Genomic DNA, 25,954 nt, shown 5'->3' with positions numbered 1-25,954 from the left:
AAATTTACTAAAATTTATATAAGTTATTATTAAAAATATTAAACAGTATACTATTGCAGCAGCTAAGCTATATAAAATATAATTTTATACTTTAATTAAATAAGCCTTAGAGGCATTAAAAGTATTATATAAAAGACTTTAAAGTTATATTTAAGGCATATATCTTAAGTAACTTAACAGCAGTAATTATACTTTTTTTAATAAAGCAAAGGAATAAAAAATCCTTATTTAGGCTTATTATTAAGTTACTTAAGGGCATTATATTTATCTTTATACTTTAAATTATTATATTAATGTAATACTTGCTGCTAAAGGTAATATAATAAAAGCCTTGCTCTCCTAGGCGCGCTAGTTTATAAAAAAACATAAAAATAAGTTCTATATATATAAATCTACCTTAAAGAATATTAAAAAAAAAAGCTATATAAAATAAAGATATAGTTAAGTCTTTTTATAATTAAAAATGTTTTTTTATAAAAAATAATATAAAAAAAAAAATACTTAAAATTTTAATAAAATTAACTTTATAATTAGCTATCTTTAAGGCAATATAATAATATTTACCTTTATAATTATTAAAAACCTTATTTTTATTAATTTTAATAATAAAGTATTAATAATAGCAGTAAAAGATATCTTTACTGCTAGTACTATAATCCCTCCCTTCTTAATCCTTTTAAGCATTTAAATTCCTTATTATTAAATTAAAAACAGCCTTAATAATAAAGTTATATTTATAATAAATCTAAAGGGCTATATAAATAATATTATTATATTAAAATAGCTTTAGTATTTTAAAAAATATATAAAACTATAAAATCTTTTAAAAATTTATATTCTTTTAATAAATAGCTGCAATAGTTATTATATATTTAACTTTATAGCCTTTATTTATTAAAATAATATTAAACTCTTCTCCCTTTTACTATACCTTATATATTATCTTTAATTGCTTAATATAGGCATTTTTTACTTATTTAAATATTAATATTAAAAAATCTTTTATTATAAAATTACTAATAGTAATATTAACTATAAAAAGTTTAATTTTTTTATTAACTTTTAAAAGATATATAATAAAATATTTAAATAAACAGTTATTTTATTAGCTTAAAAAAAATATAGTTATTTTCTTTATAATTTAGCTATAGTTTTAAATTAACTTTAAAATGCTTTATTTTTATTAATAAAGGAAGTTAATAAATGCAATCTCCTTAGGTTTATTAACTATAATTAAAAAAGCTTAAATAATTTAAATTTAAGCTTAAATAAAAGCAAGATTAATAATTAATTTAATAAAGAGCTTAATAAAGAAGCTAATAATAAAAATAGTAAGGAAAATAAAAAAAAAGCTAATAAAGAAAATAATAAGGAGTCTTTTATAATGCCTTTAATAAAAAGATTTAATTAAACTATTATTTAAATATTAAAATTATATATTTAATAAATATAATAATATAATAGTTATATTTATTATTGCCTTAAGGCTTTTATTTTATTTTAAATTCTTTTAACTCCTTTAGTCTTATATATATTTAAAAAAGTAATAAAGGCATTATATATACTTATACTTAATAGCATTACTATAATTAATAAAATAAAGCACTTAAAGGAAAAAAGCCTTGCCTAGGCATATTTAATAAAGAGATTATAAATTATAGAGAACTATAGGCTGCTAAATCTTAATAACTTAAGAGTTAGGGCATTATAAGATAACTATAAAAGGCAGGCTGTAAAAGAAGCTAAAGATTAAAGACTAAGGGTAAAGAAAGTATATAATAAAGTTCCTTTTTTATAGCATTAGCTATAAAAAATCCGCTTTAAAGTCTAAAATAGCCTTAAAAAGCCCTCTACTGCTTAGTTTTATATATTTAATAATATTTTAAAAAAGCTTAATTACTAGGCTATCCTAGATTTAATAGCTTTAATAAATTATTTTTATTATCTTTATTATAAGCTTTATTTTTACTAGTTTTTTAAAAATAAACTACTAGTGCTTTAGCTATAGATTTATAATCCTAAGATTATTTAAAAAGCAATATATTTTACAGTTATAAATATAAAAAAACAGGTTTAAAATTAATTTAAGCTTTTATTTAAAGTTAATAGTATAGAAATTATAGGGGAAAATATTTTAAATAAGCCTAATAAAGGTTTTAAATAAATAAAGGATAAATATAACAGCCTTTAGCTTAAATTTTATATTAACTTTATAATAGTCTTATAATATCCTCTTAAGTTAACTTCAGCAGGTCCTTTATAAAAATACTAAAGTAATCTTAATAATAAAGGTATTTATTTCCTTATATAATTTAGCAGGGCGCCTATGTATTTAATTTTTCCCAATCATTAAACATTTTCCTTATCAGCATACCCCCCGTGCTATGTAGAGCATGCACGGGGATTTGGCTGATTTTAAAGCCCCCCTAGTAGGAATTAGGTAGTAATGCATATAGCACAAATACACGCATAGTATAACCTCGGATCTAATTGGTGATATGTCATGTCTTAGCTAAATGTTTTAAATGCGGTGAAGACCAAAAGCTCATGATTGTCAGCTTCCGATAAGATGCTTCGTTTCTTCCGTCTTACAGTATGGCTTCATGTGCAGCTGATTAACGGTGTGCTGAGCACGCAACTAAGACGAGCTGCCAGGGTCCAGGGCCTATGGATTCCTCCGATGCATGCAAAACCTCCTTGCAGCAGCAGCCCTAGCTGCAGATTTCCACATTCGTGCAGCCGGCCTCTCGGTAGTGGAAACAGGGCCAAGCGCGCGAATTCACAGGTTGACTCATGCTCAACTCGCACATGCAGCTGGGATTGTATAAACATTTTGTAATTCTCAGTCATCGCCTCATTACAGTCTCGCTCTTCTACTCCGACGAGCTGTCCCCGGCTAGTACCGAGTGAGCAAGCTCGAGCGTGAAGCTCAGACTTTTCACGCGTTCCAGAGCTCCGGCCTGCAGCCCCACGCAGCGAGGCGCCATGTCTCCAGATTGTGGCCTCGGAGCTGCTCGCTCAAGTCGCAATTCGCTCGGAGTTGTGGGAAAAGAGACAGGTCTGGATAGAAATGGATCCTTCAGACGACGACTCATGCTGGTTGAGCAGGCATAGCCTGGCTACAACTGCGCTTTGCAACTGTACTTCGTATTGCAGAGACTTTGCGTGCTGCGCCAGAGCTGCCTCGTTGTATACGCAGCACCGCCAGAAGAGAGTTTTCTGACTGCAGCATCTCGCTCGATAACGCAGCGGCCCCACTGACACGAGATCCAGCAGTTGTTTGTTTTTGCTGATTCAAGATTGATCAACAGGGAGCTGGAGGGTCTCACGCATCATCATTTGCTCCAGCCATCGTGGTGAGGCAGAGCTAGCCGGCCCAGATAGCGGGATACCTCGTCGCGACTCGCCGCCTTCACGCGTGCGCCAGCGCCAATTCACTGCCAGCGGCGGCCGGTGCACCACAGCCGTGCAACCCCACCATGGCAGCCCACGGTCCTGGGCGAGTACCTCGCGGGTACTGCTCCAGCTGCCATCCCTGTCCGCCCGTTGCCCAATGCAGGGCGCCCAGCCTCCGAGCTCTGCTTGACGGGGCTTTGCCTGACCCGCCGCAAAACACGTCTTCAACGCGTCGCGCCACGTGACGGCGCTGTGCCATTGTTACAAAAACCTCTGGCGCCACCCACGATGCAGCACCGTCTTCACTTCAACCACCGCGTCTGCACAGCATCTCCAGGCATTTCACTCTCTTGATTCTTCACTTTACGCGCTCGGTCTTGTTGTTGTGTCTCCCCCACCAGAATCATATCCAATGGCTGCCGAACTCACCCCCTCCAAGCAGGTGAGCACACCACTGTACCGAGCTTCTAGTTCTCGGCCGTGCTCTTCCAGAGCTTTCCAATTCATAGAGTCGCGGGGCTAACGCAATTTTGCACAGGCTGCTTCTGCCATTGACTCTTTCAAGATTGAGTCTCCCGTCAAGAAGATCAACTTCAACGCTTCCGACAAGGAGAACCAGCCTCTCGACGACGCCGCTCTCGAGAGCCTAGCCAAGCAGATGGACGACAACCACAAGCCCACTGAGACCGTCAAGGTCGACAAGTCAGAGACCAAGCCCAGCGTGGCTGCCACAATCAAGCCTGATGAGGTTGACGAGCCCATCCTGCAAGAGAACCCTCAGCGATTCGTCTTGTTCCCCATCAAGTACCATGAGGTATGTGAAAAAGAGAGATCCCCTCACTTCTACCCTGGACGCGTTCCGACGCGTAAAGTGGCACCCCACTATGGGACAGGCATACATACAATGGGAATGGGAATACCAATTGACTAACCATTGCTCAATTAGATCTGGCAAATGTACAAGAAGGCTGAGGCTTCCTTCTGGACCGCCGAGGAGATTGATCTGTCCAAGGATTTGCACGACTGGAACAACCGCCTGAACGATGACGAGAAGTACTTCATCTCTCACATCCTGGCCTTCTTTGCTGCCTCGGACGGCATTGTCAACGAGAACCTGGTCGAGCGTTTCAGCGGCGAGGTTCAGATCCCCGAGGCTCGATGCTTCTACGGTTTCCAGATCATGATGGAGAACATCCACTCCGAGACATACTCTCTGCTCATCGACACCTACGTCAAGGAGCACAGCCAGCGCACCTACCTCTTCAACGCCATTGAGACTATCCCTTGCATTCGCAAGAAGGCCGAGTGGGCCATCAAGTGGATCCAGGACAAGAACTCTTCCTTTGCCCAGCGTCTCGTTGCCTTTGCTGCTGTTGAGGGTATCTTCTTCAGCGGAGCCTTTGCCTCCATCTTCTGGCTCAAGAAGAGAGGTCTCATGCCTGGTCTGACCTTCTCCAACGAGCTCATCTCTCGTGACGAGGGTCTGCACACTGACTTTGCTTGCCTGCTCCACTCTCACCTGAAGAACCGCGCCAGCAAGGAGATTATCCGTGACATCATCACTGATGCCGTCAGAATCGAGCAGGAGTTCTTGACTGAGGCTCTCCCTTGCGCTCTTCTGGGCATGAACGCCAACCTGATGAAGCAGTACATTGAGTTTGTTGCCGATCGTCTGCTTGTCGCTCTCGGAAACGAGAAGATCTACAAGTCCTCCAACCCCTTTGACTTTATGGAGAACATTTCTCTGGGCGGCAAGACCAACTTCTTCGAGAAGCGTGTCGGCGAGTACCAGAAGGCTGGTGTCATGAACAGCACCAAGAAGCCTGTTGAGGCCGCCAGCGCCGAAGAGTCTAAGGGTGACAACGGCGGCGACTTCAGCTTTGACGATGACTTTTAAATCATTGGCTTGCGCTCGCATGCAATTTTCACTCCCATCTCTTGGTCTTTTATAATTCTTGTTTTTTACAGTTGGCACCATGTACATTTTTTTGCGGAAAAGATGCCGTCTACGGGTTGGATCGGCAAGAAGGCGTTGAAGTATTACAGTGGATTGGGAGCTCATCTGTTGGTTCCTTGTATTGGTTAAGAGGTTATACACAACACAACACACACTGCGGGCGTTTGGGATATTGTTTATATTTGGATGAATGCAAATTCTCTTCAATGGGGGATGATAATTGCGGAACGTGGCATTGGATTATGATACACTTGTATGGAGTATGTAGCTACGCAACAAATAGTCCAGCAAATAGACCTGGATAAATGATCAACTTGAACTCTCTTTTTGTGCGTCGTGATGTGTACATGCATATACATTTCTAGAAATTCGTCTGGTGCGCCTTTCGTATGTCCCTACGCCGTATTCGACACGCAAATTACTCGGCATATTTCTTTTCCTTCCCGCTCAATCCCACCTCCATAACTAGGTTCACGTCCATCAGAAAGCAGGCCAGCCCTCTATCCATCTCCTCTCGACCCAATGCCAGCTCATTTCTTGCCCTTCTTCTTCTTCTTTCCACCACCGCCGCCGCCACCTCCTCCAGCAGCGGCACCCTGCTGCGGTGTCTGTTCTCCTTGCGGCGTCTCCACCGCCGCATCAGCATCCTGCATCGTCTCCTCCGGCACGTCCTGAATGCCAGCCATGGCCTTGCCCAGGCGTCCCAGCGCGGCGGACATGAGGCGCGTGACCTCTGCGGCCTTTGTGGTGCGGTACTTGAGCGTCACGCCGCTGGCGGGATCGTACGTCTTGAGGACGAGGCTGCCGCGCGGGGGTTTTGGGTCTAAGGGAGCTGTTGATTCGTCTCCTGAGCTGGTGGTGGTGGTCTGTTTGCGGGGCTTGACGGGCTTGATGGAGTATCTTGTTGTGACGCGGGTCTGTTAAGATAGAGAATGGAGCAGTTAGTTTCTTTGCTTTTCTGGTGGTTTTGGGAGAGATGATGAGGAGGGGGAACTGACTGAGGAGGGTCGAGCCTCGAGGAGAGCGACGGAGTGGTCGAGCCATTCCTGGCTCGTCTTGAAGTATGGCATTGGAAGTGGGTTATGATTGGCGCGACGCCATATATATGCGGTTGATTGTGGGTGTTTTATACGAGGTGAGGATGAGGAGAGAGAGTGTGTGTGGAGAGGGAAAGGCTGCAGCTGCGATGCAGAATGGGGGAGTTTGAGACGAGGCTGAGGTTAAGCTGGACGACGTCGATTGATTTGACGCTGCCTTCTAGTGGCATTGTGGTGGCATTTGGCAATTTTTGGTGGGGCTGCGGGGTTGGGGTACGAGGTACATGTGCCTGGCGGAGAGCTCAAGCAGGATAATGCTCGACTGCTATTAATTATCTACCTATAGGTACCTGAATATCTACGTATGAGTAAAATACAACATTATGTGATATTCCATTCTCTTGAACATATAAAACTTGATTTTGATTATATATAGAGCCCAATTCAGCAGAATTAACCACATAGCCCTCACGCAATTATCCATTCTCGGTAAAAGAGTCGCACGAGTATGCATTTACAGAAATTCCATACAGGGTAGCGCGTATACTACCTACCTAGCAATAGTTAAGGGAATTGTTATTTAGCACTCCAGGCTTATTACTACTCAATATCCTAGTTGTAGCTAATGACATGATTTTAAAGCTATTTTAATCTTCTACTTCTACTCCTTCTCCTTATGTTGAAGAATGAAGAAACGAACTGGAAATAAGTGTATTAGAGATCACTAGAGGACTAAGTTCGTTCCGTGCGGTGTGACACGTACGATGCCTCTATATATGTCTATTTACATAGCGAACTCTAAATGATGAACGTGCAATCAATGTTCGTTCCTTCCAACGCCCTATAATGATCCTGTTGGTAATTTTCGGCAGGATAAGCTTTAGAACTACTACTATTCAACAGAATGACATGCAAACGTGCCCCAAAAAGAGCTTCCACTACCTTTCTTATTCTCATCCACCAGTCAACACTCGACGATTACAGCTGTTTCAAGGTAAGTATTCAAACTTTCTGACCTCTTACCTACGTCTATCGCTAGCGGATAGCCTACACGGAGGAAACGATGCCGAAGACTTCTTTCAACCGATTTATACCTAAATATTTCGCCTTGCCATTTGGTGGCTGCGCACTTGGCCGACGCTCAACTATCCAAGTTTTATCCATCCCTTGGCCGATCCACCCATTTTTAACCATGCTTCCTCACCAAGTTCGCAATCCATAACTTGCAGCCTTTCGTATTCATTCACATGCCCTCCAAAGCCATGATCTTTCGCAACCTGAAGGCACATAAGCATTGTGATAATCCACTTCCCAGGCCGTTGCATGTCGGGTTTCCCCGCCAAAGCCATGAAATCCATAGTACAGAGGGCTTCTTGTTGCTCCCGCCACTTTTTATGTAACCAGATATAGCCAAGAGGCAGAGACGTACCGCTCGATGGAAGCGGAGAGACAGCATAGCAGTTGTTGAGACCATTTGAGCCTTTGGGTTTGCTGGCTATACTTAGCTTCGCGATGCTTGCATTTAGTCTCAAATTTGGTTCACGATTGAAAAGATTCATCGCTGCAGGAAACCCAAAACCGTGTGGATCTCTATAAGAATCTGCTGGCTTTCGAAGCTTGCTAATCTCCAAAAAGCCAGGACCAGCTTGACTGGAAATATCAATTTGTTTAGACCCATCTAAGGGAGCAAACATCTGATTTGTGTGGGTTTTACTAAGTATCATTGCTCGATCGAAGAGGACAGCATGATCCCAGCCTAGCCATGACCAGCTAGGAAAAGCAAGATTGCGCAACTCAGGATTATGTTGCTCGGCGCGCCAGCAGAATGCCAGATCAAATGCAAAAGTGGGCAGGCCAAAGCAGAACGTGCTTACGACCCCGTCCATCACCTCTTTATACATTTTGAGTATACCCTGAAACGCATTTATCTTGTCTATTTTCTTTGTCGTGATTCGTGAAGAGTAGTGCTCTACTGCAGACAAATATGAATGTAGGCCATCGCCCTCCCTGATATTCATAGAGAGCATCCCACCCACGGTATTATATCTGTCCAGCCTTGGACGCCCATTCTCCCTAGGGAGAGATGCCCCCGTTCCGCTGTATACGCCAGATTGACATTGCATATACAATCCACGGCCAGTGAAAAAGATCATGCGGTGTGAGAGGACCTTTTCTTGATAACACCATGCGCGGCTACTCCACGGTGACGCCTCGATAACTCCATATAGGTCATCGGCCGTTGGACAAGTGCAAGCATCAGCTATAAAGCTTGCCGATAATCCCGCACTAGCAGTGCTAGCTGAAATAGCACTGAGTGTGCATTTTGCAGCAGCGTAGATTTGTCTCATACGCAAAATTGAGAGTCTCATATCTCGAGGCGAATCTTGCATAATGCAAAGCGCATCAACCCACAAGTATTGCTCACCAAGACTATCACAAAACGCAATAGCATCTCTTACTGTTTGGGGCATCTTGGGCCAAATGGTGGCAAGGCCGCCCTCTTCTGCAAGCTTATCTGACATATCCACCGTCAGCTTTGGTTGATCAACTGCCCCCCATACGTATGATAATGCCATATACTGGCAATTTTCTGGAGCGACAGTGATGCAGCGTCGATGGATATCAATAACTCTGAACTGAACTCCAGGAGTAGTTGGCCATTGAATTGCCAAAGGATGGCAATTGTTGTGACTTGTTTCCTCCCTACATCGAGCTAGCCACTGACGAATAGGCTTCGTGCGAGTCTCGTCAAGTTGTAACATTATAGGCCCATACTGCAAGACAGATGTCGACAACAGGTGTGGATTTTGATTTTCCAAATATGTATAAGTCTGAGCCTGTAACGCTTGCATATGGGTCGCGCCCGAGGTGTTAGGAGTTTTACTGACGACGCTTGCCTCAATGGACTTAGGAGTTGTCTCATCTGGTGCAGTATTTTCAGCCAAGGACACCGACAAGATTCTCCCGGCCAAAGATCATTGTACAAACGACGAGCTTCCTCCCAATCCGTGTCCCAGTGCCCATCAGAACTATGAAACAGTTAGTAATGTCAAATACCGATACTATTAGAGCTTTTGATTAGCATTTAGTGACGGACCTTAGCTCAACAATCCCTGGCGCTAATAAGTATGCCCTCAACAAAACACAAGTGATTGCAATATCATAAGGCTTTCTGGCAGTTTTGCACCAGGTTTTGTGAACCTCTCGGCTGAGGCGGAAGGGCTCGTGCTCATCCTCTGCAACTCCATTAAACCAGATCCCTCGAATAGGATCAGCAACTGCAGGTGTGAGTCGGGAATCACCGTCCAAAGGCCCTGTTACAAGCACATCCGCCGCCTCCAAAATCATTGGCACTTCCTTTGTCAAGATGGGCCAAATACTCTGCCACTCGGCTTCGTCCCAGCCATGAATGGTGTAATGATGTGTATACCTATATCGTTAGACTCGTCACCTTACATGCACTACTGTAGGACGTGTACATTACCCCATTATAAACTTTTTGGTTAATTGATATTCATCTAATACTACTCCAAAACGAGGTGGCGACGAGGATACTAAAAAGATGTAAAGCTTGAAGTGTGGAAATATCAGGTTTTATTTACTGTCGCCTGCCTTAGAGTCGTGGAGTCCGTAGTTAGGGCTGCTGTGGGTTGCCTGATCTCAGATCATCGCTAGGCTGAAGTGTGCATTTACGAACCTGCAAAATAGTGGCAGTGTAGCTGCGCCTTCTCAGGCTGAGTTTGGAACGAGGCTGAAGCCAACATAAATATTGTGATGCTGGCCCATCCTCCTCGAGAAAATGGGGCCATCGTTGCCAGGTTGGCGTGCGGAAGCCGTCACGCATTACGTTATCTCACAACGCAAGTCTAAAACTTCGACTCTGTTTTAGAAGGATTGGGAAATCGGACAGCGAGATACAGCTAAGATTCGGGCTTTAGATGTCCCGTCGTCCAGTCCCAATTAGGAGCACTGCCCGCTATGCACATGCAGCCTGCAGAGCCACTGCGCCATCCAACACCAAAAAGCACATGTGCCCATGAAATAAGGAGGTAACAGAACTAGCATCTCTCCTACTAATATGAATGAGCCTTAGACACGCTCCAGACCTTCTGCTCCTCTGTGATTCAGTTGCTTGAAATGAGCTGCCGTTTTGGACAAGCTTCGCCAACCTGCTGCGTGCCGAAGTTGAAGGAGCCTATTAAGGATCAGCAGCCATTTCTCTTGCAGCAATGGACAGTATTTCCGAACCTTTGCCATTAAAGAGGCAGAACGCGGGCTCTTTGGATCGAGATATCTCAGATATTATCTGCATGCTATATCCGCATTCAGATACTGCGCGAGTTGATGTCCAGCAGCTGCTCAAGGCCGAGTCGCCGTTCCTCGCTGTCTGGGACGACTGGCCGAGTCAATTTCAATCCGACCCCGCAATCTATGGCAACCACGCCATAATCCTGCGGCTATCAAGCCAAGTTCACAGCCCCGCGGCCGGCTTTATCTTTGGGAGGAACCCTGGTAGATGCGACATAGTCTTCACCAATGATCCGCTGAGGAGGATCAGCAACATCCATTTTCGCATATATGTCAACGAGCACGGCACTGTCATGATCGAGGATTTGTCTACCAATGGAACCTTTATCAACGATTGCCACCTTAAAAGGACCCACAAATACAAAGACCCTACCAAGAAGCCCATTGTCAAATGGATGTTGACCTCAGGATCAATTATCCATCTCTACCTACATAACGAGATGGAAAACCTTGCCTTTCGAGTCCGAATCCCGCGCCGCAATGATGAATATATGGATGCCTACCAGCGAAAGGTGGACCACTATTTCCTTCGACATAACTTATTGCCGGAACCAGTTGAAACGATTGTTGCAGGTCCTGGAGGCCACGTTGATAGCGAATCTCCCACTACAGCCAAGATAGGTGTTAGCTCTACTGAAAAAGTTCTTGAGAAACTCTTTTATTTGACCCAAGATATACAGACAAATATCACCGCGCCTCCCACGGATTCGGGATATGGGTCCACATTTGCAGCAGAGAGCAAACTTGGCATGTCAATGCGGCATACTGATATAAAGCAGTCCACACAAGAAATAGCTGATCATGACATTAGCGACACAGCTACTGAGTATTCAGATGAATCCAGAAGCACGTTTTCGAAGAAGCGGAGTTTTATATGGGAACTAGCAAATGAGCTGTTCAAAAATATTAGCTCATTAAATGTGGACGAAATGACCCAAGCAAGGGTCTCGAATATCCTACCTGAGCTGCTCCAGGCATTTGCGTTGAAGGTTGGTTATGGTGCTAAAACGCAAATGCATCGAGATGTCATGGCTTTTGTGCATAGGCATAGACGGTGAGTGATTTATACATATCGATACCACTGCTTCTAGGAGATTTGAGGTCACGATGAGAATGCTTATTGATGTGTTTTATTACGATTATTTTGAGCTATAAGTGTTGACACCTCTGCTTATCTAGTGAGATCGCCACGGAGTTTGCAGACATTGGTTTCAAGGACTCGGATGATTCTAACCTAAAAAAGCGCAGAGCGGAGGGTATGAGCTGGCAAGATCGTACGAGTCTCTGGTTCGAAAAGACTTCATTTGAAACAGAGGAATCGCCGGAAGAGCCTGTACAATCAACGACAAGAGATGATGAAGCTCTAGAGGATGATGTTCCAGACGAGTATGGAGAAGTGCCGGAGAGCTGGCTTATTGCTTACCGGAAGCTCCTTACAGGTAGCAGCGCGTACGAAGAGCTCCTCGCTCGATTGCAAAGAGAATTTTATCTAGTTCCAGCAGAACTAAACATTATGGGAGAGATTCGAGGAAGAATTATATCTTCGCTCCCATCGCCGCATAAAGTCAGTAGGAGAATATCGCCACGGAGCTGTCATGCCATATTTCAACTTGACTGGGATATCATTGATTTTTTCAATACTCAGGGGTATTTAAAAGAGTCTTACGAGGTATTTGAGGGCGTTATTACTATTACTGGGTCTTGTCAGGATGCCCAAGCTGCAACTTGTGCTCAATACATAAAACAGACGTGGCCCTTTATAGGAGAAATAGTCATTCGGTTGGTCAAGGATGTCCTCAAGGGGGCGAGCCATGTATATCTGTGTAGGTGTTCAATTCTCATCAACTTTTGTTATATTAGGCTAAACTCTGTTGATTTAAAGTACCCGATCGAACAGCAATTACGGCATGGATTGACACACCCAAATTTATGCTAGAAGTCTATGGAGTCTCAGTTTCCATAGCAGAGATTGGGGAACTGTTCTCTTGGCTTGGAGCTGCTCTGAGAACCTCTCCACGACACAACGGATTAATGTATTGTGTGCCAAATGTTCGCAATATTGATTCAAATACCGCGCTATTAACGCACATTATGACGCCGCCATCATCTACTCTTGTTATCTATGAAATCAAATTTGCGATGAACATAGCCCCCCGATCCCTACCAGCGGCAAATGGCCAGTGCTGGCACGATATTTTCAGGAATCCAATTATCGTAGGAGGGTATCCTATTCCTCAAAGACTTAAATGGAATACAGGTCTTGAAATTCCTCTTAATATTATGGCAGGACTGGCTCGGACTCGGCGGGTTAACCGGTTTAAAGAAAAAGTATACATCAAGGGCTTTTCAACAATGCTCGTTCCAACTGAGAAAAATACAGACATGATTTGCTGGCATCTAATCTATAACGAGGACGGAGATCATATATCCTACTTGGATGATGATCAGGATCAAGAGCAATATATTGGACAGCTAGATCTGGAGAACTATCGACATGTTTTGGGGTGGTGCTCGGAAGCAAAATTATATGCGGGTAAGTACTTCTTTTAAATATGTCTTACTGTTAATGAGTTTTTGACATAAAAATAAAGGTTCGGCAGGAGCACGTCATCCTGTAACTCACTCGAGGCTCCCCAAACCTCATACAGGCTGTGCTCTCTCTGGAGTGAGTGTTTCAGAAGGAAAAATGATACTGAATGGTCCAGAATTCTGCATTGGAGCCAAAGATACACCGGTCTACATCTCTCGTAAAGGCAATATCCGGCGGCTGAAATGGATATCTACCAAGTTCATTCTTTTATGGGATGAACGCGATAAACGGGGCTGGCTAATCAATGGTACGACTGCTCTTTTACACATCATACGAGCTTTTTTGTCGCACGCAAAAGAGGACAACTTCAAGTCTGCGTTTTATTTCAAGGACGAGGACCTTCAAGAGGCGGAAACCCCCTTTACGGCCGACTCTGCCATTGCCGTGCTTCTTAACCCCCACAATAGACGACTTAAGCTTTACGAAGAAGATGACGATGACGACGACGACGAGTATCTTTTTAAAACTCAAATTGACCATTTTTACAATTTGCTGGAGAAGCTCATTGATCATCAGGCAGATATTGCTGGAGACTGTGGAACTAAATTGAGTAATAACCCGCGAAGATATCTTGAAGGATGGGATTTTGAAGATGTGGCGAAAGAATGTCCAACTTTATATCCACGAGTGGCCACTATAGCGGATGCTGGAAAAGGATGGGTGGATTTTATAAGGGCTATCCATGCTGTCACATTAGTCGGTCGAGGTTTTGGTGATATTATCAAGCCCGTTGGCCGAAGTCAATGCGATTCGTGGGCCACGCTTCCAACGAAGCGATATTATATCGCAAGCTGCGTTTCTGATTTGGACCGTCTCTTGAAGTTAGCCGGATGTCACCAAGATGGTCATGCTATGCTCTGCGATAACATGATATATCATACTCCGGCCTCTGTTTATATGTCCTGCCAATGCAGAGGTACATTAGGACAGAAGCATTGTGAGCCTGTTCGAACGATAATCCCGTCGTCAATGTCCATGGATGTACCTTTTATAAATCATCCAAGCCAATCCAGAGACCTGGGCGCAGTCATTCTTGGATATAATTCCCATTTCCCGTTAATCTGGGGAGACACTGGTCCTCCCCAACAAGGTGAACTTATGGAAAAGGAGCCTTCACCCAAAGCGATTAAGGAAAATGTAGATTCTGGTTTCGGCTCAAACTCAATAGTGTCGGAGATAGAGAGCCCCTCAATTCCTCAGTCAACGCCGGAAACTCAATATTCAGCCAGGCCTAGGGACCTTTATCCCGAGAGAGCGAAGAAACTGGTGCAAAATCTCACGATCCCAGCCGACAGTGAGACAAACTCCTGGAAGCAATACGCGGTAGGGATTATCTGCCCGCTAGCAAAGGAGCTTAAGGCAGTCCTAGCCCTCTTTGACAATAACCATTGTAGTCCAAGCCCAGAATCAGAAGATAGTGACATATACTTTCTTGGGGATATGGCTGGGCACTGGGTCGTCGCAACGTGTCTTCCAGCTACCGAATACGGAACCAATTCGGCTGCGGCCACAGCTGCTAATCTGAAGTCCAGGTTCTCTTCAATTCGATTCTGTCTCCTAGTTGGTATTGCAGGTGGTGTGCCCTCAGAGGAGAAAGACATTCGCCTTGGTGATGTGGTTGTCAGCCAGCCTACCGGTACCAGTCCTGGGGTGATTCAATATGATCTTGGGAAAGAGGAAGATGGTAATCATTTCCGACTGACGGGTTCGTTGCAGCGCCCGCCGCGCGTCTTAATGAGGGCTATTAGTGCCATGGAGGCAAATCTGGAGCCACCAGCTGGCCGATTGAATAAAAATCTTTGCATCATTGCAGATCGCTTCCCAGAATATAAGTATCCAGGTCAAGACTTGGATATAACATATCAGGCCGCCTGTGCGTCATGCGTCTTGCATCAGGCATGCCTTGGATCTTGTTCTCACATACGGCAGCGCGTTCCACGTACGACAACTACACCCATGATTCACTATGGACTTGTAGCGTCGGGCAATCGTGTGATAAAGAATCTGACAGTCCGCAACCAAGTGGCACAAGAGCACGGCATCCTGTGCTTTGAGATGGAGGCCGCTGGGGTGATGAATACGGTGGACTGCCTGGTGATTCGCGGAATCTCCGATTATTGCGATGCTCAAAAGAACGACATCTGGCAAGAGTATGCGGCTGCCACGGCTGCAGCATATGCGAAGCTTTTGCTCGGATTTGTCCCCAAAACAAAACGTCCTGGTGCTGATAGCACGGAGCGAAATGGAGACATGGCACTAACTAAGAAAAGGAAGCTTGACCAATAGAACAGAGTGACGAGATGAGCAATTACATGTGAGTAGTTCGTACACATAAATTATAGAGAGAGTTACAGAAAGTCTATATTGGTTTGTAAGGGATTGCTTTATTCAATGTGCCAACACCGTGGTACTTGCTCACCTTGCTCGCCTTGCAGTACCTCTCATGATCGCTCGTTCAGGCCGCACTCATTGCCTTTCGGCTTTTTGTGGGAACGATGAATGCCGCGCAGATAGGCCTTGCAGATTAATGTCAATAGAGAGGGAATCACGATTACAGGCAGCTTTGTCCCGTTCTTCTTTCTCAACGTCATCTACATCTCTACTCCATTCATACTTTCTGCAACGCTGAATGAGGACTACACGCTATGACGATCTCGTTGATTGGGAGTCGATGGCAGGCCAAATATGCAGAGTCTGCATAATAGTCTTCATTAGTGAATAAGTAACTATTGTAAATTACAAGCCAAGTCCAATACCGCAGCCGATTTAGCGTGAAGTTCGTGACACGCCATCTTTCTGATACCCAAGGCCCGATTGACTTTAAACCGGGGGGTATTTGCGGTCTTTGTTGGAACGGCCTCCATTGCATGCCGAACATAGCGGGCGAATATTAGCAATGCCATTGACAAGGCATATATTCAGCAAATCACCCATCCCGAAATGGAGCAATATCGCATAAAGTATGCTACCGGGGTTGTTGAGAGTGTAACGGTCATCCATGTTTCCGGGAGGAGATGTCACCCGCATCTGGGTGGGCCTGATGGCTCCTGTCAAGAAGCTCTGATCGGTGAAGATGCGGATCCATGCGTTACTGGAGTGCCTATCGGCCTCTTCGAATGCGTTGTACAGCTGCGTGCACTTTGGTCCGCGAGGCCCTTCGACGGTGAGCTGAAGGATGCGCATGACCTTGGCCACGGCTTCAATCTGGCCACCGATCTTGGGCCGTTGATGGTCCATCTGCAGCAGACGATCCGGGAGCACCACGCCGCAATTGGTGCAAGTTCGCGTCACTTCGTTCTTGGTCTCATTATTGAAGTACAAAAGGTTCTTCATCTCGCGAGGGTAGAAGGTGTTGAAAGTGCTATAATTCTTGAGGTCCGCATAGGTGGTGGACTTGCGTGACATGGCATCAAGCTTTTGAATGTACCCAATTGCGATGTCCAAGGGCAGCATACCCTCAACGGTAGGTGTGGCCAGGGTAATTTCTGATTTTGCCTTGTTAATCGTCAACACTCCCTGGTCGATAGACACGACTCTGCCGCGAGATATGGTTGAGGGACTGTTGAATGATCCACTGGCGGCGAGAGCCCACTTGGCCTTGAAAGCGGATTCGAGGTAAGCCATGATGAGAGCGTTTTGATTCAGAAGATGATAAAGTCTGAGTGATCTGTAAAGGCTGATTTGACTCCAGTTTCCCGGTATTATATATATGCCTGTGCACAATCTCTGGGCTGGGCATCAATGATTACCAATCTGTCTGGCACTTATAGCCTTTTCTTTTATTTTTCTTTTCAAATTTCTGTTCAAGGGTTAGCTGGTACCGCAATAAGATCAATAGCCAGTCTTTGCCGCTGCCAGGGAGCTCAACTGGCTGACACTAGAACATACCTTAAGCGAAGATACCGTGCCATGGTATCCAATGCTGCTCTTTGCTCTTAAGCTCACCGGAGGCAATCTCTATCAGCTGAGCCTGGCAACAGCCCTTGGTGCGTGGCTTCGGGGACAGCATGATGATGGAACCAATCAATACCTCGCTTTCAGTGCTAGGAGTGTGTGGCATGCTTTGTATAGTTCAATAGCTCAGTCCCCCCGGCATCATCCAGCTAAGCCTTCACTTCTCCTCAGCACTATATACTAATGAAACTAGGTATACGCGGAATTGGTCTGGCTCATGCCAAGCCAAGCATTTTGCCTCGTGGCCCTGCCGATTCTGGTTGACCACGTGCATATCGTTCCTGATCCGGCTGCGGCAGGCATCGTCTAGATGCATCTTGACCGAAGCCATAGGCTGGAATATGCATATATGCCATCTTGGGTGCAAGATCCACAGCGGCCCGTTGCACAAACTTTAGCGCTCGGGGTTGTGGCTTGCGTCGAAGTAGCCAAAAGAAGGGGGGGAATGGCTGGCCCCTCCGCAGAAAGGGACCAAAGATGGGCTGAACGCCCAAAGCGGGAATAGGATTGGATGGTCTCGATGCAGCCGCATCAATAGTCTCAATCGACTCAGCTAGCTATAGCCATGCTCGCTTCCGCCGCTTAACGGCCTCGAGCTCGAACAAGGAATTGCTAATGTGAGGGATGAAGAGGGAAAAGAGAGACAGCTTAGAGTTGAGTCATGTTTATGTATTGGGCACTTGCAAGAGATCTCGTCGAGAGGAATGAGAGGTAATTCGTCGAAAACGAGCAGCAGCTTTGTGTTATGGTACACTAACCTCTGACAGTTCCATTACACAGGGCCCGTCTCACCACTCTCTCTCTCTTGCATGCACTAATAGATTTGCCACTACAGATCTGGACTACTGATCCCCCCTGTTCTTCCTGGCGCACTATTGACCTGGGATCCATGTCAAAGCTTCACAGCCGCTGCGGACGAAGAATTATCGAGATCCATTTTCTCTGAACTGCATGGCGTCTAGCATGTCTGTTCGTTGGTTCTACATTTAGTAACCAACCAAAGTCTTTGCCTTGTGGTTGGTTCCCCTTTCAGCTTCTCCACGGCGGGCGCTAACGGCCAAACGCCAGCCACCAACCGAGCTATCATGGCCCTACTTATTAGTGGCGTGCAGGTTCAAACTAAACAACCTCACGAGGCTGACTGGTTTTTATCTCGGCGAACTCTCTCCGCAGGACATGCTATGTAGATTGCACATAGCCCATGCTGAGAAGGGTTAACAGACGCAGCCGTCGGTTCTTTGTCCTCGGTACAACCCTCCCCCTCTCGCCCTCGCTCTCTCGCTGCAATTTGGAACAACGATACTATGCCAGCCGTGGTGTTTCCAGCACTCAGCCTTACGCCAGTGCTTCACCAGATGATCCATGCTAGGACCTCTGGCGTGGGAGATGGCACAGGCAAGCAATTGACATTATGACTTGCCTCCCCTAGCGTTTGACCGGCATGGTGTAGATGCATATAAGTCCCGTCTCTCCTGTGCTCCTTGTTACTCTCCAAGCCATCCCCAAATACTCACGAGGACGAACCCGGTGCTCGCCCCTCGTCCGTTCTTCTCCTGCTGAACCTCCTCTGCTTGACATCGCCGTTCATCTAGACAGCAAACATGTCTGCCCAAGAAGACCAGGCTCTGCTCATGCTGCAGCGGGCCAACCTGTCCCTTCGCAAAGCCATTTTAGCCAACTTCCCTTGCGCCTATGAGCAGTATGTGTGCCTGTCATTGCCAGGCACCGTGATCGATACCACTGAAGGAGGAAGGCATGTGTTCCTCCACCATACCATGCTAGAATAGAATAATGGCCATGCTAATTCTGCGTGCTGTTCAGCTTCCTACCTGCACCCACAGGAATCACAGCTGATCAGCGCAATGCCATCTACTGCAACGAAGCCATGTTGGCTGACACTATGATGCCGCTTGACAAGGTCATTGTAAGCGTCTACCCAGAAACCACGCCGGATGGACTCCATTGCTTACGCTGAATCTTCTCAAGTTGGGTCCTACGGGCAAAAGTGTCACCCGCAGCTACTTCACGTCCCTGGACATGCTGGTGCCTCGCAAGACCGACATTGGCACCTTTGACCTCAACGGGGGAGCCTCCCAAGATGCCAACAGTCAAGAGTACAAGTATACTTTGGCTATGGAATACCTTCGTAAAGCAGCGCCAGCCTCTGCCCAGAAAACCAACAATGATGTGAAGGGATCCAAAGACACACTCGTCAAACGCGGCGTCCCTGCTACAACGGTTGACTTGTACGTCGAGAAGCAGCTGAACTGGTCCACGGCCCGCGCCAAATGGGACGCCGCTCGAAACGAAGCCATTGGTGAGAAATTGTAACTCTATTGGTAAAAACTCGGCGTCTAATGCTTGACGCAAGAGGCCAGGGAATCACGCCCAGATAAGCAGAGCGCTGCCGCGTTCAGTTTGCGACAGAAGAAGTTGAAGAGTGTAAGCATGATCGCGTTCGCGCAAATAGTACCACTCGGTGGTTTAGCTTATTAGCTGCTGATGAGAATCATCACTAGGCTCAAGGCGAGCTTCACGCTCGTTGGATGGACTGGGTTGTCAATGGTGATAAGCTCAAGGTTGACTACTGCTTCGGTAAGCCTCCAAATCGCGACGAGCAATCAAGTCGATAACTGCTAAATGCTCATCTGTATAGCACTTGTCGATCGTGACAGCATCATGGCTCGTATCGAGAGAGCCAAGGTACGACTTGCAGTCCACCGACCGTTTAGATGATCAGAGCGCTAAAAAGTTTTGCATTTCAGGAGGCAACGCGAGATGCGATGCTCACCAGCATCGACGGCACTGAATGGGCCCAAGTCCACTTTGAGCCAGCAAATTGGTGAGCACTCTAGATCACTGAACATCTTACAGCGAGGTCGACTGTTGACTCCATTCAAGGGCAAAGCTATGCCGGGACAAAGCGGTGGCATGGCGCACACGGCATCCAGCGAGCCCCGCGCACGTACAGATGCAGCTGGATAGCCTGCGCTCGATGAAGGAGGCTTATAATGCCTATGATGCCGTATGATTCTCCAGAACAGGCAAGATCTCAAAGTGGTGCTTACAGTTGGCTAACGATTACCAGCAATTGGCACAACGTGCCGCAAGCGGCCAGCCTGGAGGGACTGCACCTACAGAGTTCGATATCAACACGGCCAAATTTCCCGATACAAACGTACCGGACATTACATCCAAAAAGGAAGAAATCGAATCCAAGGCCCCTGCCTTGCAAGCAGCATTCAAAGATTGGGAAGCTGCCAAGGCCGAGCCGACCCCTGACGCGGAAAAAGTGAGAAGACTGCAATGGAAGGTCGCCGCGCTGGAAAACCAAGAGACGATGAGAGTGGTGAAGGAGTACAATAAACCATCAATTTCAGAAAACAAGCTGCAGGCTGCAGAGAAGCGCCTGAGAGAGGCCTATAACGCGATGTATACCGCTGAGAAGAAAGCCAGGTCGATTCCGATAATCCCGGGGGCGGACAAGGAGCTCGTCGAGAAGAAAGACGAGTGGCTCAAGGCGAGAACAGCGTTGACTGAGGCACAGACGGACGAGACTACAGCCCAACTCTCAGCCAGCGGAGCAGCCAACTTGCGAACGTCGATCAAGTCTCGGATTACATCCTTGAACTCGGAGATTCAGCGTCTAGAAGGTCGCTTGGCTGGAAATAATCCTCCAGACATGATCGTCGGGGTAGAGGGTGACAAGGAGGGACCCATTGAGAAGAGCAAGCCAGATACCAGCGGTGGTGCCGTTGGCAGTGGCCGTGGCGACTCGGGCACAGCCGACGTGTGGACCGACATTGCCTTCACCGTGAGCGCCCAGAGCGACGACCACAAGCTAGAAGAGCATGGCATGTCGGGAGCCTTCCACGCAGAAGCTCAGACGTGGTACGCCGCCGTCAAGGCGGAGTCGAGCTTCTCCAAAAACGACAAGACCATCAACGACTTCATGTCAAAGTGCACCATCAGCGGCTCATTCTCCGCAATGGTCGTTAGCATCAAGAGGCCATGGCTGCACGCCGAGCTGTTCCAGGACTTTGACATTGACATTCCGGCGGGCACATTCCTGAGCCCCGGGGCCAAGACCATCAAGTACTGGGTGGAAAACGGCGATAACGAATACAACGGCTACGTGCGAACCAATTACGGAAAGTTTCCTGCGTATCCAACGGCCTTTATCGTTGCTGCTGATGCGAATCTGTCCTTTAAGAGCACCCAATCTGCGGCAGAGGAGGCGCTCAAGGTGCTGCAGACTGACAGCAGTTTAGAGGCGAGCTTTGGGAGCTGGAACATAAGCGGAGGTGCTGGGGCAAAGTGAGTCAACTGCCTCACATAGAGGACCATCATCCTGGTGCTAACCAACTTTCTGCTCTATAGGATCAAAACAAACGACAAGAGTGCCAGCCAGCACATGGAGGTCAAGGACGGGGCGTTGCAAATATCCTTCCAGGCGCCGCAGATTATCGGGTGGGTGAGTGAGGTCCTGCCTGAGCTTCCACGCGGAGATATTCCAAAGGCTGGTGGTCTCCACGGAGCGCCTGTGAGGGGATACCGTGCCAACATGTAAGTAAGAGGTGGGAGATTGGAAGTATAACTGGATATTGGCGCTACGATAGCTGGCTATTGAAGTGTCCTCGTTTGAAGAAGGTTTTTTGAGTACAGTCATATGAATTATACACTGTTGTTTTTTGGTTGTTGTAATCTGAATGCATCTGTTTGCTTGTTTGGCGAGTTAGCTTAGGCATCGTGACCAGTGTCAAGTACCGTTGATCTCACAGTCAAGCTGGCAGTGAAATACGTGATGTCAGCAAGGTCAGGTCGCCCACTTATCCTACCTATGATGTATTCTCAGATCCGCCTTTCTTCACCTCAGAAGAGTTTCAAAAATGGTCATTCCTCTGCCATGGCCTGACTTTTAACGCACAAACCCTATGTTCAGTCATCCCTAAGCACTCCCCACCTACGGATAGGCACGGTTGTTCTCAGATCGTCCCATCATTTTGTTTATCCCAGAGTCAAAACTCAGTATCACACAAGTAATCTAACGCTTATAGAACCAAGTATATTACTATATTTCTACTGTCCTTCCGGCATCTTCCTTCTCCGTTCCTCCCCCTTCATAATAATGCCAAGGTTACTTCGTATCACGGAAAAAGACACAAGAGTCGACCACGGGGGGCGTGTCGAGTACGTGAGTCTTCAGCATGTGAAGATACTGGATAAACTGTCATCCTCGTGGTCACTCTACGAGCTCATGTCCCCGCAAAAAGGTTCAATCCCCTCTAGGGGCTAGGTTCAAGGGACAATCGAGTCGCGAAACGTCTTCCAGGGTTCGGTGGGCTGCTTGGTCGGGCTGCCCGGTACCGTCTTGTGCATGAGAGCGGCCTTGTGGCAATCAAGCAGCGACGTGGTTGCGGTGGTGCTTATACAACGGACTGTGAAGTTGTTCTTGTCCGTATCCTGTGCGTTCCAGGTCAAGCTGAAGTCGAGGCGGGCGCAGACGCGCCATTTGTTTTGGTCCTTCTTCATGAGGTAGTCTGAGAAGTAGGCGCGGGAGATTCCCTGTTGAGTACCCAGCTGATCCTTCATCACCACACAGTTGGGCGGGAGATCTTCGTACAAGGATTTGTCCCAAGTCGGGGTTTTGCCGGTCAGGATACCCGGGGCGTCCAGAATGGCGGTAAATTTATGGGGATCCGAGATGGCGTATTCGTACGAGTCGCGGAAGAAGGGTCTGGGCACTGGGACAATGATAGAGTCTACCTTCCAGCAGGTGTCCCAGTTAGAGGGCTCGTTGCCGTTTGCGAAAGTGTAGTCTGTGATGTCGTCCACTGAGTTTACCAACTGATAGGAGGTCGTGTTTGTCTTGATGACCAGGTTGCCGTTTATGGCGACACCATTAGCAACGAGCTGCCGGGTGATGAACTGGAGCCACTCGAATTCCTTGTACTCTGTATCGTCCTGGAGAATCAGGGCGAAGCCGCCATACTTACTGGTAGGCTGGGTCAGCTTGCTCACCAGGGCGGCGACGCCAGTACCGTCGATATTTTGCAGTTTGGCATTGACTGCATTTTCCGCTGGAGGGGGATTCGTAACATCCTGGGCAACCAGCTGCGCAAGCTTATCGCCCCATTCTTTTGTGAGGTTATTATGATCAGCCATTGTTTGTCTTTTGATTCGTTGTCGTCGAAATGGCACCGTTTGCACGTAGGGATCAACGAGGAAGACGAACAGTCAAGCCAGGCTGTGGAATAGTGACGACCCAGAAGCAATTTGTCCTGGCTTTAGGGGAAGGAGAGAAATTAACCTCGTGGAGTGCAAGAGGATAGATATCATGCTAATTTATACATCGTATGAGTGCAACGTACACTGGCATGCAGCAACACACCATGACAACCCCTACACTTATGCTCTGTTCCCTGGCCCATTCCAGCTGTGGCTTGGATGGGCCAGGTAGCCACAATGATCGATAGTTCCTAGTGTTATTAGAGCTGAGACCAATAATCAAGGGCCCAAACAGTACAGACCAGCCTATGGCTGACATGAGCTGTGTAAAGTCATCATCAGGCCCTTTCAGCTGGTCTCTGTACAAGCTGCGTCGGAATTCATTGGCCAGTCTCGACTACAGCCATGACCACAAAGACAGCTAGTCTAACGAAAGAAGTGAGTAATAAAATTTCATAAGGGAAATATAATTAAAACATTGATTATTAATAGATTTGTTACAACAAAGTTAGGAAAACATTATATTTTTATAATACAATCAAATTATAAAATGAAATACTGGGTAGATACTACCCCTTGAGTTATATAGCAAATACCCCACGGTAGCTGTAACCCCAGTTTTTATATATATAATTCCAATACAAGCCACCAACCGGCAGAGTAAACACCGGCTGTTGTATTCTTGTTTTTTCTCTTTCTGCTTCTGATTCTCAATTGCATATCTGCCTTAATTTAGAACCTTTTCCTTGGTAGAACCAAACATTCTCTCATAACGGTGGCTGTATAGACGGCTTGGCTTCATTTTCTGTGGACAATCGCAACTGCAACATCTCCACCCATGTATGAAATCTTCACATGATACATTCCATTCATACAGCCCGACGGATGACTGCGCCATAGTACTGTAATGTGTACGCACATCGTGGCTTTTGCTCGCGCGCCAACTTGATGTCGGTTCTAGCGCCCGCCAGGGGCCGTCTTCAATCTTCATTTCCCCCAGCAATTGATTGCGGGGAAGCTTTTGTTAGTCGGGTTCTCTTCTTCACGATTGCGCTGCGGGGATCTATGCGACGGCGTTCAGTGGCTCACGCTAGCTGTAGAGGCTTTCTCAAATCCGCAAACGAAGAGTAGGAGACGGACGTTGATTGCCCCGAATTACACGCAGAGGATGAAGGTTCCTGGTATAAGAGACTGTGGTGATCCGGCTTGTGGCGGTGGTCATTCTGCGCTCACAATGATAGATTGTCTTTGAGCGTCTGTCAACTCAACACCAGCGAAGAATCCCTCGCAGCATCACCGCCACCCGCAAGATGAGCGACTCGACACCAACACGCCGCCCCTTCCACGGCTCGTGCCTCTGCGGCTCCGTCAAGTACATCGTCTTCCTGACTCTCCCCCACAAGCCGCCCATCGACACGCCGCTTCCCACCGACTCGGCCCGCGCCCACCAGGAGTTCTACCGCTGCAACTGCGTGCCCTGCCACAAGGCCGGTCACTTTCACTTGCGCACCGTCTGGGCTCCCGAGGACTTCATGCTGCTCTCCCCGCTGGATCCCCTGGCCGAGCTCGGCGACTACACCTGCAACTCGGGCGCCATCCACTGGCTCTTCTGCAAGACGTGCGCCGGGAGATGCTTCCTCTTTACGGGCAAGGGCGAGACGGCCGAGGTGGATCTGGACGAGGTGGGCGTCAAGGACAGGGACGGGGGCAGGATGGGCAAGAGGACCGTCTGGCGGCCCAGGGCCGAGGGCTGGAGCGAGCAGAGGGGAATGGGCTGCTATCTCAGCGTGAATGGATATACTGTCGATGCGGCGCAGGAGGGGTTTGAGCTGGGCGAATTCACGGCGAACCAATGGGTTGCGTATGTGGACTGCCTCGAGCTCCATGGTCCGGAGCGGGAGCCGCGGTATGACAAGCCTTATGAGGGCGGCGCGTTCTGAAGACTGAAGAAGACTGGAATGCGTTCAATCTGGTGTAGCGTACTCAAGGCGTTGTAGACGTGATGACAACGAGCCGGAGCAATAGACACACAGGTTACATGTAATGATTTCTACCAATCACGGGCAGCATCTTGAACCGGTGTTCATATTGGGCCTGAAAGATGCAAAGGAGTGGGTGATGTACATGCGTAATTAACACCTGGACGGCAAAAAGGTGCACCGTCTCTGGAATGGCAGTGTCCGCACAGTCAAAAGCCGCGGTACTGAAAGAAACAAGAGTGAGGACATGGGCGTATATTGGTACGGCGTTTGTCAATTTTTGGAGAGAAGCAGGGTGTCTGATGCAGCGAAGTGACTTTTCTAGTTCTGGCAAGCGTTAACGCAGCAGCAAACGCATTTAGTGGGTGTTTAGCGGTGCAGCACCTACTAGAGCCCAATACATGCACTATGCTCCAAGGCATTCAGATCTACACCCGCGTATGTAGTGTATGCAATCCTCACATCATGCATTTCCTACCACCCAACCTACAAAAGGCTCGCTGAT

The 25,954-nt window shown here is 46.8% G+C and overlaps 9 protein-coding genes across 9 annotated transcripts; 4 read left to right on the top strand and 5 right to left on the bottom strand.

Moving 5' to 3' along the window:
- The first annotated feature begins 2,682 nt into the window (after positions 1-2,682).
- Positions 2,683-5,664, top strand: RNR2 (Ribonucleotide-diphosphate reductase (RNR), small subunit). Its single transcript, XM_024900969.2, has 3 exons — positions 2,683-3,838; positions 3,935-4,210; positions 4,343-5,664. The coding sequence occupies exons 1-3, from the start codon at positions 3,809-3,811 to the stop codon at positions 5,291-5,293; spliced, it is 1,257 nt and encodes a 418-aa protein (XP_024757148.1). The 5' UTR covers positions 2,683-3,808; the 3' UTR covers positions 5,294-5,664.
- On the bottom strand, positions 3,413-3,655 carry TrAFT101_011189 (uncharacterized protein; the record flags this gene model as incomplete). Its single annotated transcript, XM_066129174.1, has 1 exon — positions 3,413-3,655. One exon carries the CDS (start codon positions 3,653-3,655, stop codon positions 3,413-3,415), a length of 243 nt encoding a protein of 80 aa, XP_065985305.1.
- TrAFT101_011187 (uncharacterized protein) lies at positions 5,588-6,575 on the bottom strand. Its single transcript, XM_024901039.2, has 2 exons — positions 6,352-6,575; positions 5,588-6,270 (listed from the first exon to the last, which is right to left on the bottom strand). Exons 1-2 carry the CDS (start codon positions 6,421-6,423, stop codon positions 5,884-5,886), a joined length of 459 nt encoding a protein of 152 aa, XP_024757147.1. The 5' UTR covers positions 6,424-6,575; the 3' UTR covers positions 5,588-5,883.
- A 656-nt stretch (positions 6,576-7,231) lies between these two features.
- On the bottom strand, positions 7,232-10,736 carry TrAFT101_011186 (uncharacterized protein). Its single transcript, XM_024903842.2, has 3 exons — positions 10,639-10,736; positions 9,488-10,585; positions 7,232-9,419 (listed from the first exon to the last, which is right to left on the bottom strand). Exon 3 carries the CDS (start codon positions 9,240-9,242, stop codon positions 7,536-7,538), a length of 1,707 nt encoding a protein of 568 aa, XP_024757146.2. The 5' UTR covers positions 9,243-9,419; positions 9,488-10,585; positions 10,639-10,736; the 3' UTR covers positions 7,232-7,535.
- TrAFT101_011185 (uncharacterized protein) lies at positions 10,301-16,171 on the top strand. The gene is made up of 5 exons (XM_024901047.2): positions 10,301-11,752; positions 11,878-12,521; positions 12,581-13,231; positions 13,290-15,659; positions 15,724-16,171. Exons 1-4 carry the CDS (start codon positions 10,620-10,622, stop codon positions 15,572-15,574), a joined length of 4,713 nt encoding a protein of 1,570 aa, XP_024757144.2. The 5' UTR covers positions 10,301-10,619; the 3' UTR covers positions 15,575-15,659; positions 15,724-16,171.
- On the bottom strand, positions 16,038-16,965 carry TrAFT101_011184 (uncharacterized protein). The gene has a single exon (XM_024903845.2). The coding sequence runs from the start codon at positions 16,910-16,912 to the stop codon at positions 16,109-16,111; it is 804 nt and encodes a 267-aa protein (XP_024757143.2). The 5' UTR covers positions 16,913-16,965; the 3' UTR covers positions 16,038-16,108.
- A 2,014-nt stretch (positions 16,966-18,979) lies between these two features.
- Positions 18,980-22,006, top strand: TrAFT101_011183 (uncharacterized protein). Its single transcript, XM_024904413.2, has 9 exons — positions 18,980-19,166; positions 19,229-19,559; positions 19,614-19,684; positions 19,762-19,837; positions 19,899-19,945; positions 20,008-20,084; positions 20,144-20,267; positions 20,331-21,559; positions 21,623-22,006. Exons 1-9 carry the CDS (start codon positions 19,128-19,130, stop codon positions 21,810-21,812), a joined length of 2,184 nt encoding a protein of 727 aa, XP_024757142.2. The 5' UTR covers positions 18,980-19,127; the 3' UTR covers positions 21,813-22,006.
- TrAFT101_011182 (uncharacterized protein) lies at positions 21,947-23,658 on the bottom strand. Its single transcript, XM_024908793.2, has one exon. The coding sequence runs from the start codon at positions 23,405-23,407 to the stop codon at positions 22,541-22,543; it is 867 nt and encodes a 288-aa protein (XP_024757141.1). The 5' UTR covers positions 23,408-23,658; the 3' UTR covers positions 21,947-22,540.
- Positions 23,659-24,780: 1,122 nt separating this feature from the next.
- On the top strand, positions 24,781-25,410 carry TrAFT101_011181 (uncharacterized protein; the record flags this gene model as incomplete). The annotated part of the gene is made up of 1 exon (XM_024904412.2): positions 24,781-25,410. The coding sequence occupies one exon, from the start codon at positions 24,781-24,783 to the stop codon at positions 25,408-25,410; it is 630 nt and encodes a 209-aa protein (XP_024757140.1).
- Between the last annotated feature and the right edge of the window lie 544 nt (positions 25,411-25,954).

This window comes from Trichoderma asperellum, chromosome 7 (genome assembly GCF_020647865.1).
Source record: "Trichoderma asperellum chromosome 7, complete sequence".
NCBI lineage: Eukaryota > Fungi > Ascomycota > Sordariomycetes > Hypocreales > Hypocreaceae > Trichoderma > Trichoderma asperellum.
Note: the sequence above shows the minus strand (reverse complement) of the source record. Positions and strands in the feature narration are given on the sequence as shown.